Consider the following 16,009-nt stretch of genomic DNA (forward strand, 5'->3'; position numbering starts at 1 on the left):
TCAGGGTTTCAACCACATTAAGTTTGCAACTGCATAACCTTGCGGATTTATCTAAATTGCTGAACCTACCCTTTAATAGGTATGTTTAGATGTTAATGTTTTTAAATTGGTATTGTACTCATATGAAAGGACCAGAAGCCGCCCTGAGCCAGAAAGAGGAAGGAAGGCATAAAAACCAATAAATCAGATTGACCTACTTGGTGTGTCATTTCTCTCTGTGATACACCTCTGAAGACGCCAGCCACAGATGCAGGCGCAATGTTAGGGACCAAATCTACCAGACCACGGCCACACAGCCTGGAAAGCCCACAACAACCAGTTGAGTCCGGCCGTGAAAGCCTTCGACAATACATCATAACCCACCAACGCACGAAAGCAAGGGTCTGTTCCTTTGAATGGGAAATAGGGCTTCGAGTTGAATCTAGGCAGGCTCCAGCTGTTAGACTGTGCCGACGCCCCTTCTGCTACCTCTGATCCCCTGCAAACGGTTCTTCACAGTGCATCGTGATCGGGCTGCAGTCGACAGGGGAGGCTCGCACTCGAGAGGTCCTGGATGAGAACGAGGGGCAGCTCAATTGCTTCGTCTCCGCCGCTGAGTGAGTTCTGTTGGCTCTTTGGGTCTGTGCCGACTAGGCGTTCCCTGCTATCTCGATCCATCCAATCATGATTTGAAGCCGCATAGCGGGGCTTCCTGCGTCACAGTGACCTTTTGAAAACCACCGTGACCTTTTGAAGCTGATTTGCCGTTGCTGCGGCACCTTCTTCAAGGGGACTGCAGAGGTTGCCCTGCTGTTTTTAACAGGCACCTGGCGGTGTGCGCAACGGAGCCTGGCGTTTTGTGCGACGGAGACGTGGCCAAAGACCCGCCAGCGAGGGTCTCTCGTTTAATTCCCCCCCCTCTCCCTCTTTCCTCAGCCCCTCCCTAAACTCATGGGTTCGGGGAAGATTCCATGACCCCATCTGTTGATTTTATTTTTGATTTTTGACTTTTATTTCCATTTGGGCTTGAGCACTCACTTCCTCTCTCATCCACCAGTGTGCATCTAGAGAAGGGAGGGGGCTCAGACCTGTCCCATGGATGCCCCCCCCCCCGATACCGTGTCATTTTCAAGGACCTCCCATTTGGTATTCTTTCCTCCCTTCCCATATTTTAAGTTGCCTCCATGCAAGCCCCCCGCGGCATCTTGCTTGTTTGTCTACTCTGTCCCCAACAAAACAAGGGGCAGCCATTCCACATCTAGCCATTTTTTTAAAACCTGGAGTCTGCTCTGTTTGGCCCTTCCAGCTGCGGCATGCAGCCCCCTCTTATTTCTGACCCCCGGCCAAATCTATCCCCTGCTCCCACTTAATTTGCGGCAGATATCTCTCCCCCCTCCCTGCCACCCCCAGCATTCCAGTTGGGATGTCTGTGAACGTTCTGTGATGGGTCTATACTCGAGTATATACGGTTCTGTGATGGCTTATACTCGAGTATATACGGTTGAATGGATGCCACAGCTGCTTAGCCGGAAGGCTGGCCGCTCCCCCAGCGATTATTATTTATGATTGTTTTGGTTTTTGTGAAAACCCCTGCCGTGTCGATTATTCTCCTTTAAAAATGCAGTTGGCAGCAGTTAGAAAATAAATGTTGCATCTTAACTTTCAGAGGCGTCTTTCTCTCACTAATTCAGAAGCACTTTCCTTCAACCAAACGAAAAAGAGGAACTGGCATTAAAAGAAAACGTAAGACCCTTCGCCTGCCCGCCCGGTACCTTAGCCCTCTGGCAGCCCCCTCTCGGCTTTGTGGCTCTCCCCCCCCCTCCCCCAGCTTCCTTTTTCCCACTTCTGTGCTTTCACCGCACCATCTTGCTTTGTGGTCTTTCTTTGTTATTACCATTATTTTTAAATGGCTCTTTACATTCCCTCGCACCCCTTCCTCCCTCAAGGCATGTTTGTAGTTAATTGTCTGTGTGTCCATGAATTTCTTACAGCCCCTCCTGGCCCGATCCTTACCTTCTTTTCCCTCTCCTTCTCCTACTAGATGGACTTCATGATTCATTTTAAAAAAAATTACATTTTTTTCCTCCAAATCAAAAGCTAGCTTTGGTCTTCCCTTAATCTGTGAAGAAGGCACCAGCTTTGTGAATCTGAGCTGCCATCGTAGCTGAAAACATCTTAATGGCTTTGCAAGTTTTCTACCCGCAAACCATTTGCTGCAAATTGAGATGTGTGGGTCTTGTTTTGGTGTGGATTGGCCACAGTTCTGGCCTAACTCTTTGGGCCGCACTGTTGCCATCTTACAACAGCTGAGTGCTCCCTAGAACAGATAAGTGCTCCCCCAAAACTGCCCCATACCGTAAATCAGTAACAGGCTGTCTGATCTTACTGAGAAACCCCTAAGAAATCCCGGCTTTTGTGCAAAGTGCTTGGAAAATCATTGCTTTTACTTCGCAGAAACAAAGTGGATGTTGCATTTTGGAACATCCTGAGTACACCAGCCACATTCTCTGCACCTGTGCATCCTTAACAGCTAGGAACTTGGCTTTTTTTTTCTTTAAAAAAAGCAAAGCTGAGAATCTCTCAGTGGTACTTCTGGTTTTATGCCTAATAAAGGTTTTTGGATTGGATTGGATTGGATTGGATTGAATCTCTCAGTGTCAAATTCTTCTGGCTGCTATCGGATCACAGGATTGTAGCTCTGATTATGGTCATGGGACAGAGCACTGGAAACTTAACAGCAGAACTCCGCTGGGCTGATCCTTGTCCTATTCCCCCCAGCCTTTCTTCCTGTTTCTCAGTTGCCCAACTAGCTGAAACCCCGACTGTTACCGAGGTAATCAGCCTGTGTCCGGCAGACTGCAGGTGAGGGAATCTTTTGACAGGATGCCCTCTGTATGATGAAAAAAGAAAGTGTGCCGGAGAAGGAGAGAGAGAGCTGGTAACGAGACAGTTTACTAATTAGTTCCATAAGCGTTTATCTATTAAAACATTTAGCCCCTGGTGTCACCAGGATCCACCAGATTAAAAGTTGTCTTGCCGCCTTTAATTTTTGAGTGTACAGATGAATTACTTGTGGGTAGCGTTCTGTGAACTAATATCAGCAAACTGGACAGAACACCTTCATGGAGTTTTTATCTTTTATTGAAGAAAGAAACAGCTCTCTTTACTGGACAGGAGCAGTGGTAGGATCCAAAAATTTGAATAACAGGTTCCGATGGTGGTGGGATTCAAACAGTGGCGGCGCCGCACACACGCACCTCCAGTCCCTATTGGGCAGGGAGGTTGCTTTAGTAACCCCTTCTCGGCACTCAGAAAAAATTAGTAACCACTTCTACAGAAGTGGTGAGAACTGGTTGGATCCCACCTCTGGACAGGAGGTTAGAAAATACAAGTTATGTGGAAATTAACCTAGTGCTTACTGCAAAAACAAGTGCTGAAATTATCAGCGCTCCTACCGTTTCTCGACCATGTTGAAACCAGTAAAATTTTAAAGCCAACCAGATTTGAGGTTGTGTTATAATCTCTTCACCTTGGCCTAGTGTGTTTTTTTTTGGGGGGGGGGGGTAGAGAATGTTCCTGAAAGGCACTGTTCCTTCCTGCGATCTCCCCGCTGCAGGCTTACCGTGTTATTTATTTATTTATTTAATAATACATACATACATACATGCATACCTTGGATTTGCTATACCACCCACCCCCGGAGGGATCTGGCCAGTGTGCAACCAAAATATTAAAGCTAAAATACAACATAAAATTATAAAAATCAGATACCTAAAAACAATTCTCATTAACAGACAGTCTCTAGATCAGGGATCTGCAACCTGCGACTCTTCAGATGTTCGTGGACTACAATTCCCATCAGCCCCTGCCACCATGGCCAATTGGCTGGTGGGAATTGTAGTCCATGAACATCTGGAGAGCTGCAGGTTGCAGACCCCTGCTCTAGATCATAGGTGTCAAACTCGCGGCCCTCCAGATATTATGGACTACAGTTCCCATCATCCCCTGGCAGCATGATGCTGGCAGGGGATGATGAGAACTGTAGTCCACAACATCAGGAGGGCCGCGAGTTTGACACCTGTGCTCTAGATGGCAAGCAACTCTACTTTTACTTCCCAGGGGCGGTCACAACACATACTTCAACACAGTAGAGGGATGGCACAGTATAGGGATGGTCAGAAGAATGAGGTCTGCGTCTCTGCAAACGCTGGTCCTCTGCCCCTTACTGTTTGCCCTTGGTGGCTTCTGGTTCTTATTCCTCCCTCCTCCTCTTCCTCCAGGGAAACAGAGGGGCCGCTGCCCCAAGCCCCCCAAGGCCATGTGTGACCTGACCAGCCCCATTATCAAAATCAGCTCTGATAGCAGTTCAGACTCCGAGGTCGGACTGGAGAGCGACTTCAACTCCTCCCCAGAGTCCCTGTTCGACAACGACGACGTGATCATTGTTGAGCGCGCCCCCAACGGCTTCATGTGTGAGGATCCAGGTAAGGGCTGCTCAGGTATCTCCCCATTCCTCCTGGTGACCTCCTATACATGTACACAGGAGAAAGTCATGCCTGAAAACACTGAGGGGAATTCCTACAATGTATGTGTGGCAGTATAAAATAACCGAATTAGCTACATCCGCAAAACTAACAGCTATGTTGAGTATACCGTAAATATTCGTGTATAAGCTGACTTTTTCAGCACATTTTTAATGCTGAAAAAGCCCCCTCGGCTTATGTTTGGATTGGCTTATACTCGAGCTTTTTGTTGTCCTTCTTTTCCACTTACAGAGCCAGATTACTGTTTGAAATAAATATTCAAAAACATTTAACCTACCGATGCCTCAATTAATGTAATTTTATTGGTTTCTGTTTTTATTTTTTAAATTTACCAGGAGCTGCTGCATTTCCCACCCTAGGTTTATACTCGAATCAATAAGTTTTCCCAGTTTTTTGTGGTAAAATTAGGTGCCTCGCCTTATATTCGGGTCAGCTTATACTCGAGTATATACGGTTGAATGGATTACAGATTTCAAGACGGAGTGGATATTCTGGACTGAGTGTATTGAAACGAAAGTTTAAAAATAAGAATACAGCTTTGGGGTATAAGATTTAACAAGCAAGAGTTAAGAATAAGAGTATACAACATTGCAGTGTTCAGTGATCCAAGACAAATGAGGTTAAAACACAGCAGTTTATTGCAAGAATCACTCCTTAACAACCGAACAGCCAATACTCACAGCTGCACTCATTAAATACAAGATGCTGACTGTCAATTTCAGCTCAACTACGGCAACTGCTTTGGGTCAATGCACTACGAATATAAACTACAATATTTTGAACATACAAAAATGTACTTCTTTATCTTTGTGAAATTATTATTTTCTCAGGAGCAGAAGATTTAAGTTGAAGGAACGATAGTTAAAATTAAGTTATCCGTAAGGAAAGTTGGAGGTCTTTTTATAGATTGGTTTAAAATTTTGTAATTGTGATATTTATATTTTAGGATCCAGGTAATATATTGTGGAATAAATAAATAATTGAAACTGGCAAATAAAATGTGGAGAGCAAGGGTCTCCAATAGGATCTTTCTTGGACTTTCTACTGCTTGCTTGACCGCTATTTATGGGTGGTGGGGCCCAGAGTGCATGAACAGCAGCTGAGAGGACTATAAGTGCTGGTTGAACATTTAGCCTCCATACTGTGGAGACACTTGGCTTGGAAGTGGCAGTCCACTTGCTTCCCACAAGCTGTGTCTGGATGCCAGGACCATATATCCCAGTGGTGGCGAACCTTTGGCACTCCAGATGTTATGGACTACAATTCCCATCAGCCCCTGCCAGCATGGCCAATTGGCCGTGCTGGCAGGGGCTGATGGGAATTGTAGTCCATAACATCTGGAGTGCCAAAGGTTCGCCACCACTGGGATATATCCCATGTACCTTTGCTTCTCCCAAAAAGAAATGGCGCCATGACGGTTTTTCCCCCCATTTTCTGAACAGGCAGCTTATACCTACCGGGCCCCCAGAAGGAAATGCACGGCCCAGGGGCTCTCGAGCACGTTGAGAAGATGAAGCAGGACCTCCTGGCCAAGGTGAAGGCCCTGGGCAAAGACCTACCTCTCAATACCTTGGACAAACTAATTGATCACTTTGGTGGGCCGGAGTACGTGGCCGAGGTAAAGATTTCTGGGTATACGAGAGGGAATTTGGCTTCCCTAGGTCATGGTGTGGGATTTGTGGCTTCCTGGTTTGGGGGAGGCAGTTCACCACAAGGAAGGAGCCAACTTGAAATTATTTGATTTGGGTTGAAATCGCAACCTTGTAAAGTTGGTAATATCTCAGTATGGGCTTGCATGGATCTGGGTCGCTAGGACACAAGCTCTTAAACAGAGAAACTCTTGGGGTGCTGTGTGGTTTTCGGGCTGTATGGCCATGTTCTAGCAGCATTCTCTCCTGACGTTTCGCCTGCATCTGTGGCTGGCATCTTCAGAGGCAGATGCAGGCAAAACGTCAGGAGAGAATGCTGCTAGAACACGGCCAGGCGAAACGTCAGGAGAGAATGCTGCTAGAACACGGCCATACAGCCCGGAAACCACACAGCACCCCAGTGATTCCGACCGTGAAAGCCTTCGAAAGAGAAACTCTTGTCTCCCTAGCCCCAACCTGTGCATCAGTGTTCACTGTTAGGAGCGCTCACCCTTTTTTCTCTGTTATGTTTTGGGTTTGGCTTTAAAAACCTCAGACATTTTTTAAAAAACTGAAAAAAGCCAACCTCTTTGTGCCATCTTTTCAGGCAGTTCGAAATATTTTGGGTCTTTTAAAACCAAACCTGAGAAATTATGAGCTGCAGAGCTGAGCGCAGGGATCGACAGAGCCAACTGCTGCCCCCAAAACCCACCATAACAAAATATGAGTAGGTGCACCAAAAGGCAAAGTAACACCACCCTACACCAGATTGCTTTAGGTTCACAAGAACCAGATCCGTTTAAAGAATTTCTCAATGTGATGTCCTAAGGCAGGGGTCTTCAAACTATGGCCCTTCAGATGTTCCTGGACTACAATTCCCATCAGCCCCTGCCAGCATGGCCAAGTGGTAGGGCTCATGGAAATTGTAGTCTATGAACATCTGGAGGGCCATAGTTTGAAGACCCCTGTCCTAAGGTAACTACTTTCTATTTTTTCACGAACAGGTTACTGCAGTGGTGGCGAACCTTTGGCACCTTTGGATCCAATTGGCCATGCTGGCAGGGGCTGATGGGAATTGTAGTCCATAACATCTGGAGTGCCAAAGGTTCGCCACCACGGGGTTACTGGAATCAACAGTGCAACAAAGTAGACTGTGACAGAATATTCAAATAAATACTCTAATTAAACAGTTTTGTGCTTGTTTCTTATGTAACAATATTTCAAAAATCAAAACTTCGCATCTGTGTATAAATGCCCCTTACATTCAATTACGGGCATTTACAATTTCATAAGCAACACACAAAATAATAATCTTTTTGGTCAGTAAAACCCCTGGATTGGTTTGTATTGAAATCTTGTTAGCATAAGAAACAAGCACGAAATGGTTCAATTTATTAGAGTATTTATTTGAATATTTTGTCACAGTCTTTATTGCACTGTTGATTTCAGTAACCTGTTAGTGGGGAAAAAAGATAAATTAGTTACATGAGGACATCCTGTTGAGAAATTCTTTAAACGGATCTGGTTCTTGTGAACCGAAAGCGATTTAGTGCAGAGTGGTGTTGCTTTACCTCCAAACCCCAAGCAAACATTGCAGGCAGTGGGTGAGAACTGAGTGCAGGGGTCGGCTAAGCCAGGGGTCTGCAACCTGCGGCTCTCCAGATGTTCATGGACTACAAATCCCATCTGCCCCTGCCAGCAATAGGCCATGCTGGCAGGAGCTGATGGGATTTGTAGTCCATGAACATCTGGAGAGCCGCAGGTTGCAGACCCCAACCTTTGCACTCAGCTCTGCTGGCTGGGCCGTTCGAATAGCCGAAAAAGCCCAAACATTTTTCGGCTGTTGTAAGCTTCGGCTGTTTGGCTTTATTCGGATAGTCAATATTTTATTTGGCCAAAAAAAATAAAAAGGCTTTTGGGGGGCGGGGTTCCAGCTCAGCTATATCTGGATGCACAGCCCTATTCAGCTATATCTGGATGCACAGCCGGGAGCAGCAGTGGTGTAGGAGGTTAAAAGCTCGTGTATCTAATCTGGAGAAACCGGGTTTGATTCCCCGCTCTGCCGTCTGAGCTGTGGAGGCTTATCTGGGAATTCAGATTAGCCTGTGCACTCCCACACACGCCAGCTGGGTGACCTTGGGCTAGTCACAGCTTCTCGGAGCTCTCTCAGCCCCACCTACCTCACAGGGTGTTTGTTGTGAGGGGGGAAGGGCAAGGAGATTGTCAACCCCTTTGAGTCTCCTTCAGGAGAGAAAGGGGGGATATAAATCCAAACTCTTCTTCTTCTCTTCTATTCGCTATACTTCCAGTGAGGGAAGCACTGTAACTTATATGTGGTGTGGAGGGCAATCGGCAACCTCCACAGAGGGTGAACTGATTTTCCTTCATATTCCCGATTGTCACAGCTAATACAGGGCCAATTCACCTATGCCATCTCATCAGCTAATGAGAAGGAGTCAAGGGCCATCCTAGTGACTCATCCAGAGGCACAGTGGGCAGCCTCTTCTGTGGGTGTCCCCCTTCCTTGAGAAATACTGTGGAGGGAAGCAGGAATGCATTGCAGTGTGTCAGATCAGAATTGCACCAGGGGTTCAGCTTCTGCACTGTTCTCTCTTCTAACATATGTGCGTTCCTCTCCCATGCAGATGACCGGGCGGAAAGGGCGGGTGGTGCGCCGGCCGGACGGCTCCGTTGTGTTTGAGTCGCGGGCCGAGCAAGGGCTGTCGATTGACCACGTGAATCTGAAGGAGAAAGAGCGCTTCATGAATGGAGACAAAGTGAGCACCGGGGGGGGGGGTGTTTGGTATTTTTGCAGGAGAAAGCAAAGGTGTATGTGAGTGTGGCACTGCCACGCAGAAAGGCCGGCTTCTGCATTTGACAGTGAGCACAGAACAGTCTCCAGAGGTCATTCCAGAGGCGAGAACCATCTGCCCTACTGTGGATTGTCTAGACCTCAGAGGTCTGACGCACATGTAGTTGGACAGCTTGCTTTCAAGGGGAGAGGGGATCTAGAAATTAACATGCATCTAAGAGCATCTCTGCTCAGTACCGATGGACAGTACTCAGAAACTCTCCTAGGATGCGACAAAAACTCCCCATATTATGCACGCTATCTTGTTGCTCCCTTTTAAACCAGACCTGAATAAAATTGTTTTACTTGCCCCTTGATTTGAAGTCAGTTGAGTTTCCTTAGAGCCCAGTCCTGCCTACAAAGTTCCAGTTGGCTGATCTCTGCACTGGAACTGGGAAGGGGATATAACAGTACCAGAAATCCAGCATGACACAAAAATAGACTTATTGACTGTCACCGTGACAAGAAATCTCCTGTGGGACAAGATGAGGTCATTGAATGTTGACCCCAGACTTCTATTCCTGATCAAAGTGTTGTATACCAACACTGTTTGCCAAGTTAGATGCTCCGGGGAAGGTCAGTTAACTAGCAGAATTAGTACTCCTCGTGGGGTTAAACAAGGTTGTATACTGGCTCCTACTTTATTCAATTTATTCCTCAATGATTTACCTCATGCGTTGGTGTCAGTGAATGGGCATAGTCCTAAATTACATCTTACCCATGTTCCTTTAATGTTGTATGCAGACGATGCAGTGTTATTGTCCTTGTCCAGTATTGGCCTTAAACGCCTAATGTACAGTTTTGCTAATTATTGCGAAGAGAACAGACTGGAAATTAACTATGCTAAAACTAAAGTTCTCATTTTTGCTAAGAGTTGGAAGCCCACGTCGTGGCGAATTAAGGGCCACAAAATTGAGCAGGTCAAATATTTCCGATACCTTCCGACTTATTGACTGATTCTGATCTGTGGCCATTTTGGTTGACTCTCTCTGTCTCTCTCTCTCTCCCAGCTTGTAGCAATAATCTCCGAAGCCTCTAGCTCAGGGATTTCTCTCCAAGCAGATAGACGGGTAAAGAATCAAAAGCGACGTCTTCACATGACGCTGGAATTGCCCTGGAGCGCCGACCGAGCCATACAGCAGTTTGGTGAGCTGGGAACCCCAAAGCCATTTTTACTTCTGTTGTATGGATACATGAGTGGGAACTCAGTTTCTGGAGAATCTCTGAATTTGATTCTTCAAACAGAACAGGTATCTAATCTTTGTGAAGGTGTTAGCTTAGGGAATTTGTAACTTTTCATTAAAATGTCCTTTTACGTCCCACACACATATTTTTTACCATTTTTTTGAGGGCGAGGTAAATACTCTAGATAGCAAGGTTCTCTATGTGACCCCTTCCACACAGAAGTGCAGAATAATGCACTTTCAATCCACTTTCACAATTACTTGCAAGTGGATTTTGCTAGTCCGCACAGTGCAATCCAGCATTGAAAGTGGATTGAAAGTGCATTATTCTGCATGTACAGAAGAGGCCTGGGTGATACTAAGTTTCCCATGACTGGAGAACTAAGCATCATGGATCGGTTTTGTCCTGTTCAGCATGAGATCTTGGAACGTTAAGGACCGGAGGGATACCCGTAAGAGTAAAAAATCTGTTTCTAAGTAGACTGATCCTAAAACTCATGTGACTTTTTTTTGCAAACGACTTATAAAATGGCAAACAAAAAGAATTACTTGCGCAGGGATTGGGTCATTGAGGTGTATGTTACAAATACATCTAATAAATCTAAAATCCCATCCCAGTCTGCTGTTGTCTTTTTAACTAACTGGACCCCCATTTTCCATGCTTCCTGGAGCATTCTCAGTCCTCATCCGGCCATGCTGGTATGTTGTTTAACATGCAGTCTTTTTTTCTGGCTCTCTGGGGAGTCTACTGTCCCCCTGCTGATCTGCAGCTGAATCCTTTTGTTGTTCTTTTTGTAAATGACTTATAAATGACTTAGTTGTCTCTTGATTTTGTGTGCATCTGTAGGCAGAAGACCCCCCCCTGTGCTATTGGAGATTCAGAGCAACAGGTCCCATTTCAGTGCCTAGACCAGGGGTCTGCAACCTGCGGCTCTCCAGATGTTCATGGACTACAATTTCCATCAGGCCAATTGGCCATGCTGACAGGGGCTGATGGGAATTGTAGTCCATAAACATCTGGAGAGCCGCAGGTTGCAGACCCCTGGCCTAGACTAATAATTTCATTGAAATCGAGCTTTATTTTCAACACAGATGCAACAGTTGAAAATAAAACACGGTTTTACTGGAATTGTTGCTTTTTCCTTTCCTGGTTTTATTTGTGCAGTTCATTAAAAGCACTGAAAGGGTGGGGAGGCTGAGCTGAGGGAGCTCACTTGCTGTTTCCCTTCCCCAGGCCGAACACATCGCTCCAATCAAGTCTCCGCCCCAGAATACGTCTTCCTCATCTCGGAACTGGCTGGTGAGCGGCGGTTTGCCTCCGTTGTGGCCAAACGTCTGGAAAGCCTTGTAAGATTTTATTTGTATTGTTTAAAAAAATGTGCATCCCACAAAAATGTTCATCCCACAGGAGCAGCAGTGGTGTGGTGGTTAAGAGCAGGGGCTCTCTAATCTGGAGAACCGGGTTTGATTCCCTGCTCTGCCACTTGAGATGTGGAGGCTTATCTGGGGAACTAGATTAGCCTGTGCACTCCAACACATGCCAGCTGGGTGACCTTGGGCTAGTCACAGTCCTTTGGAGCTCTGTCAGCCCCACCTACCTCACAGGGTGTTTGTTGGTGGGGGGAGGTAAGAAGGGAAAGGAGATTGTAAGCCCCTTTGAATCTCCTTAGAGGAGAGAAAGCGGGGGGGGGGGGGGGTATAAATCCAAACTCTTCTTCCTCTCTGGGCCCAGTGCAGGCTGTTAAAACAAGTGATACACAAGGATCACTCAGTAGCTGCCGAAGAAAACCTCAACAGTTAATGAACGGCTGGAAACCAAATAAAATCTCCCAAGGAAGAAAACAATGTTAAACTCCACTGAGTTCCTCATTTCAAAACGTCATCATCACACATTGCCACCACGTTAACAGTCTCTGCACCAGGCAGACAGTCAGGGGGTGGGTGCCCCATAGTACAGGTGCCACAACTGAAAAGGCCCTTTTCTGGTTGCCTCTAAAACTAGAGGGAGGCTGAAGAGGAGTTCAAGTTTTTGATTGATTGGCATGAATATATGGAAAAAGGTGGTCCAACATGTCTTCCCTTTTTTCTCCTTTATCCTTGGCCATCTGGTATACTGCCTCTGAACCAGGAGGTTCCATTTAGCTGCTGTTTGTTAAAATCGATCAGTTAACCAGTCCATTCATTAGCTCAGGGGTAGGAAACCTGCGGCTCTCCAGATGTTCAGGAACTACAATTCCCATCAGCCCCTACCAGCATGGCCAATTGGCCATGCTGACAGAGGCTGATGGGAATTGTAGTTCCTGAACATCTGGAGAGCCGCAGGTTCCCTACCCCTGCATTAGCTAATCCTCAAGCCAGGTTCCCAAAAGTGCCAGCCCCCTGAAAAATGTAAGGGGTCTGCATCTGCCAATGGCTTATAACCCTTTGGTGGAGAAGAGTCATTTTGTTGTGCTTGCTGAAAGCCATAGCATCACTCGGTTTGCTGTTTTCCGCTGCTGTTGTGAACTGTGTCTGCTCTCCTTCCTCCTGTCTATATAGGGTGCCTTAACTCACGGGGACAGAAGAGCTACTGAATCCAGGGATCTCAGCAAGTACAATTTTGAAAATAAGGTATGGAATATATGGGGATCCCCAAACAGCTGCTGGTTTCTGTAACAGGGTCATTCCACTTGCCTCTTTTGAGGTCTGCTGCAAGAACGTAACCATGATTTTACACTAACCATAACTTATTGCCTGAACTTTGTTTAAAATCCCAAATGTGGCTCAGCTTGCTGGACCAAAGCCCCAACCTTGAAGGCAGAGGCCACTGAGATCTTCTTGTTGCTATCTAAGAAGCAGAGAGAGGTTGAGGCCGGGTGCCTCCACTGTGTTTTGCTCAGGACCAACATAATACGTTGCAAACTGGGTTTTCATACCCCAGTTTGAGTCCAATTCCCAACTGCAGAGTTGAATCCAGCACTCTTTCAGCAGAAGGCTTATGGTCATGGCTCTTTTCCCTTCTCCCACCGGCCCTTTCCAACCATGGAAAATTTATCCCTGGGGTAGGGACCCCCAAGTGGGTTGGGAGACTGCAGTGGGGAGGGACAAAGGCGAAAGCCCCTTCACACCTCTTCTATTGGCAGTTCCCAACTTTCATCTGCTCTTGTTATTTTGTGCCTACCGGGGCGCGCCCAGAGGTGGGATCCAGCAGGTTCTCACCAGTTCCTGAGAGTGGGTTACTAATTATTCGTGTGTGCCGAGAGGGGGTTACTAACTGGGTCTGCTTTTCCGTTAGAAATTCCATTAGGTCCAAAAATCATAAAGTCCTGTTGTTTCCTATGTGGCTTGTTAGTGAAGGTAGAAAACGGGATAATTCTCCCTGTTGGGCTGTTTTAAAAACATGTTTTAGAAATATGGTAAAGTTCCTTGTTTCAGGAAAGTATCCTTCTTTTGATTTCTAGAAACAAAATTAAGTATTTGAAAGTATTAAGTATTTGACAGGCAGTCAATTAGAGGAGAAGTAGTTGTTTCTGTTGGCAGTAGACGATAGGACTTGCTACAATGAGTTTAAATTATGGACAGAAAGATACCAGCTGGAAATTAGGAACTTTTTTTTACAGTAAGAATTTTTTACAGTAACAGAGAAAGTATTAATGCCCCGCCCCTGGAATGCCCGGCCACGCCCCCGTCATGCCACGCCCAGCCCCATTGGCACTACGCCACTGTTTGAATCCCACCACCATGGGAACCTGTTACTAAAATTTTTGGATCCCACCACTGGGCGTGCCCTGTCTTTAGACCAGAGGTGTCCAACTTTGGTGCACCAGATGTTCATGAACTATGAGTCCCATCAGCCCCTGCCAGCTTGGCCAATTGGCCTTGCTGCCAGGGACTGGTAGGAATCATAGTCCATTAACATCTGGGGTGCCAAAATTGGGCACCCCTGCTTTAGACTCTTTTTTGAGTGCTCCCCTCCACTTTGATTAATAAACTATTTTTTAAATACCAGGCAAGTTCTCTATGTACAGTCCCCCTCCACCACCTTAACTGTGCATAGGCCTGCCTTTGCTCCACTCCGGACTGGTGTGAGTCACCGCTTTACTTTTAGATACCGTGAGGGTTGTTTGTATGGAAACTGCCATCAAGATGTAGCGGACTTACCGGTAGGATGAACCCCGAGGGTTTATAAGACAAGAGACAAACCAAGGGTGGTTTTTCCATTGCCTGCTTGTGCATAACGACCCTGGAATTCCTGGGTGGTCTTCCCTCCAGGTACTAACCAGTAGCATGGACAAAAAAATTATATCTGTATATTTGGGGTTTAATAAACCTGGAAATTTTTCAAAAAAGTCGATACTCAAGTACAAATACCAGTAAAAAAGGTGAAGTTTCCCCTTCAGTCGTGTTCGACCATGGGGTACCACTGCGAGCAGTGATTTTATAGGCAAGCTGTTTTTGTGGGGTAGTTTGCCATTGCTTTCCCCGGCTATTCTTTACCCCCTAGCTATGAGCTAGGCACTCATTTACCGACCCAGAAATGGATGGATGGCTGAGTTGACCATGAGCCAGGATATCTGACTCACAGGGGGCTCGAACTCCTGACTATAAGTGGCAGTGCAAGCACTTCACCACACTTTTATTGGCTTAAGATTAAAATATACATGTAGTCAGAAACATTTACCAGTTAAGATGGTAAAAGTTACACTTAAAATTGATATTATGAAAAAATAACATTCGTGATTCTGTTATATCCTTATTCATAATTCATACATACCAGCTTTTTGTTTTTTCCCCAAAATAGTTTGGATTATTAAACCCAAACCCGAAAAATCCACCAGCCTACAGACTCCACAAAGGTCTAAAAGGCAGCAGGTGGCCCATACAGAATCTGCGCTGCCTGCTGTCTCCGAGACCCAAGTGGAGTTCCGAGGCAGCGGTGCAGAGTTGAATTCTGGGCTCAGAACTTGCAGTCCCCCCCACCCCTAGGTTTCCTGCAGTTCAGTGCAGGCAGCAGATAAGTGAAGGAGGGGAGAGAGAGGTTTTCTCTTTCTTTTTAAAGTGACGGACCGAAAAAATGCTGGAAAAAATCAGCATTTTCCAAGATCCACTTTTTTGGCTCTCTTTTATTGCTGCCGCCTTTGGGGGAGAAACCCCCCCCCCCCCCAATACCAACAGAGTTTGGGGTTTTTTGGTGTGGGGGGTGGGTGGGTTTCTATCTAACTTTAGCCGAATGTCCACCCCTACTAACCAGGGCTGGCCATTCTTAGCTTCTGAAGTGTGAGAAAATTGGGCTGCCTGAACATCCAGATTGGTGCACAACGATGCTCATGGGGAAGGAAAATAAACCTGGTAGTGGCTGTGTGCAGAGGAACGGTCTCGGCTTCCTAAGAATCTGTTCTTGTTTTGATTTCTTTAAAGCCCACGTTTTTCTCGTGACTTATGGTTGGGAAGAGGAGCTGGTAACCTCCACCTGGCCTGTACCGTCCCTCCTACAATTAGCATCACCGGAATGAACACTGTCCGGTTGCTATAATTTATGTAGATTTTAGAATTTTATGCGGAATTTTCATTGTTAGGCACAGATTTCGTGTGTGTGTGTGTGTGTGTACCATTTGGTGAGCATTGCATCTGCTCAGTCCTACTTGATAAGTCTAGCAGCATCTAGCAAGTTTTGCGGTGTATAAGCTTCTGAGAGTCACAGCTTCCTGAGCCAGGGATTGTATCTGATAAAGAGATCTTTGACTCTTGAAGGCTTATAGGCTGAAGGTTGGCCACTCAGGTGGTACTAAACAGAAATCTAGTGGCAGCCCAACACAGCTACCTTCTGAAACTGCTTTGGTTCTG

At 46.1% G+C, this 16,009-nt stretch overlaps 1 protein-coding gene across 1 annotated transcript in view; it reads left to right on the top strand.

The window, feature by feature from the left end:
* SBNO2 (strawberry notch homolog 2) overlaps positions 1–16,009 on the top strand; it is a 126,890-nt gene that overhangs the window by 96,780 nt on the left and 14,101 nt on the right. The window contains 8 exon segments of the mRNA XM_048497659.1: positions 499–596; positions 1,646–1,722; positions 4,260–4,463; positions 5,966–6,141; positions 8,797–8,928; positions 10,013–10,148; positions 11,421–11,533; positions 12,725–12,796. Coding sequence (XP_048353616.1) covers positions 499–596; positions 1,646–1,722; positions 4,260–4,463; positions 5,966–6,141; positions 8,797–8,928; positions 10,013–10,148; positions 11,421–11,533; positions 12,725–12,796 — 1,008 coding nt within the window.

Source organism: Sphaerodactylus townsendi, linkage group LG05, assembly GCF_021028975.2.
Source record: "Sphaerodactylus townsendi isolate TG3544 linkage group LG05, MPM_Stown_v2.3, whole genome shotgun sequence".
Lineage (NCBI taxonomy): Eukaryota > Metazoa > Chordata > Lepidosauria > Squamata > Sphaerodactylidae > Sphaerodactylus > Sphaerodactylus townsendi.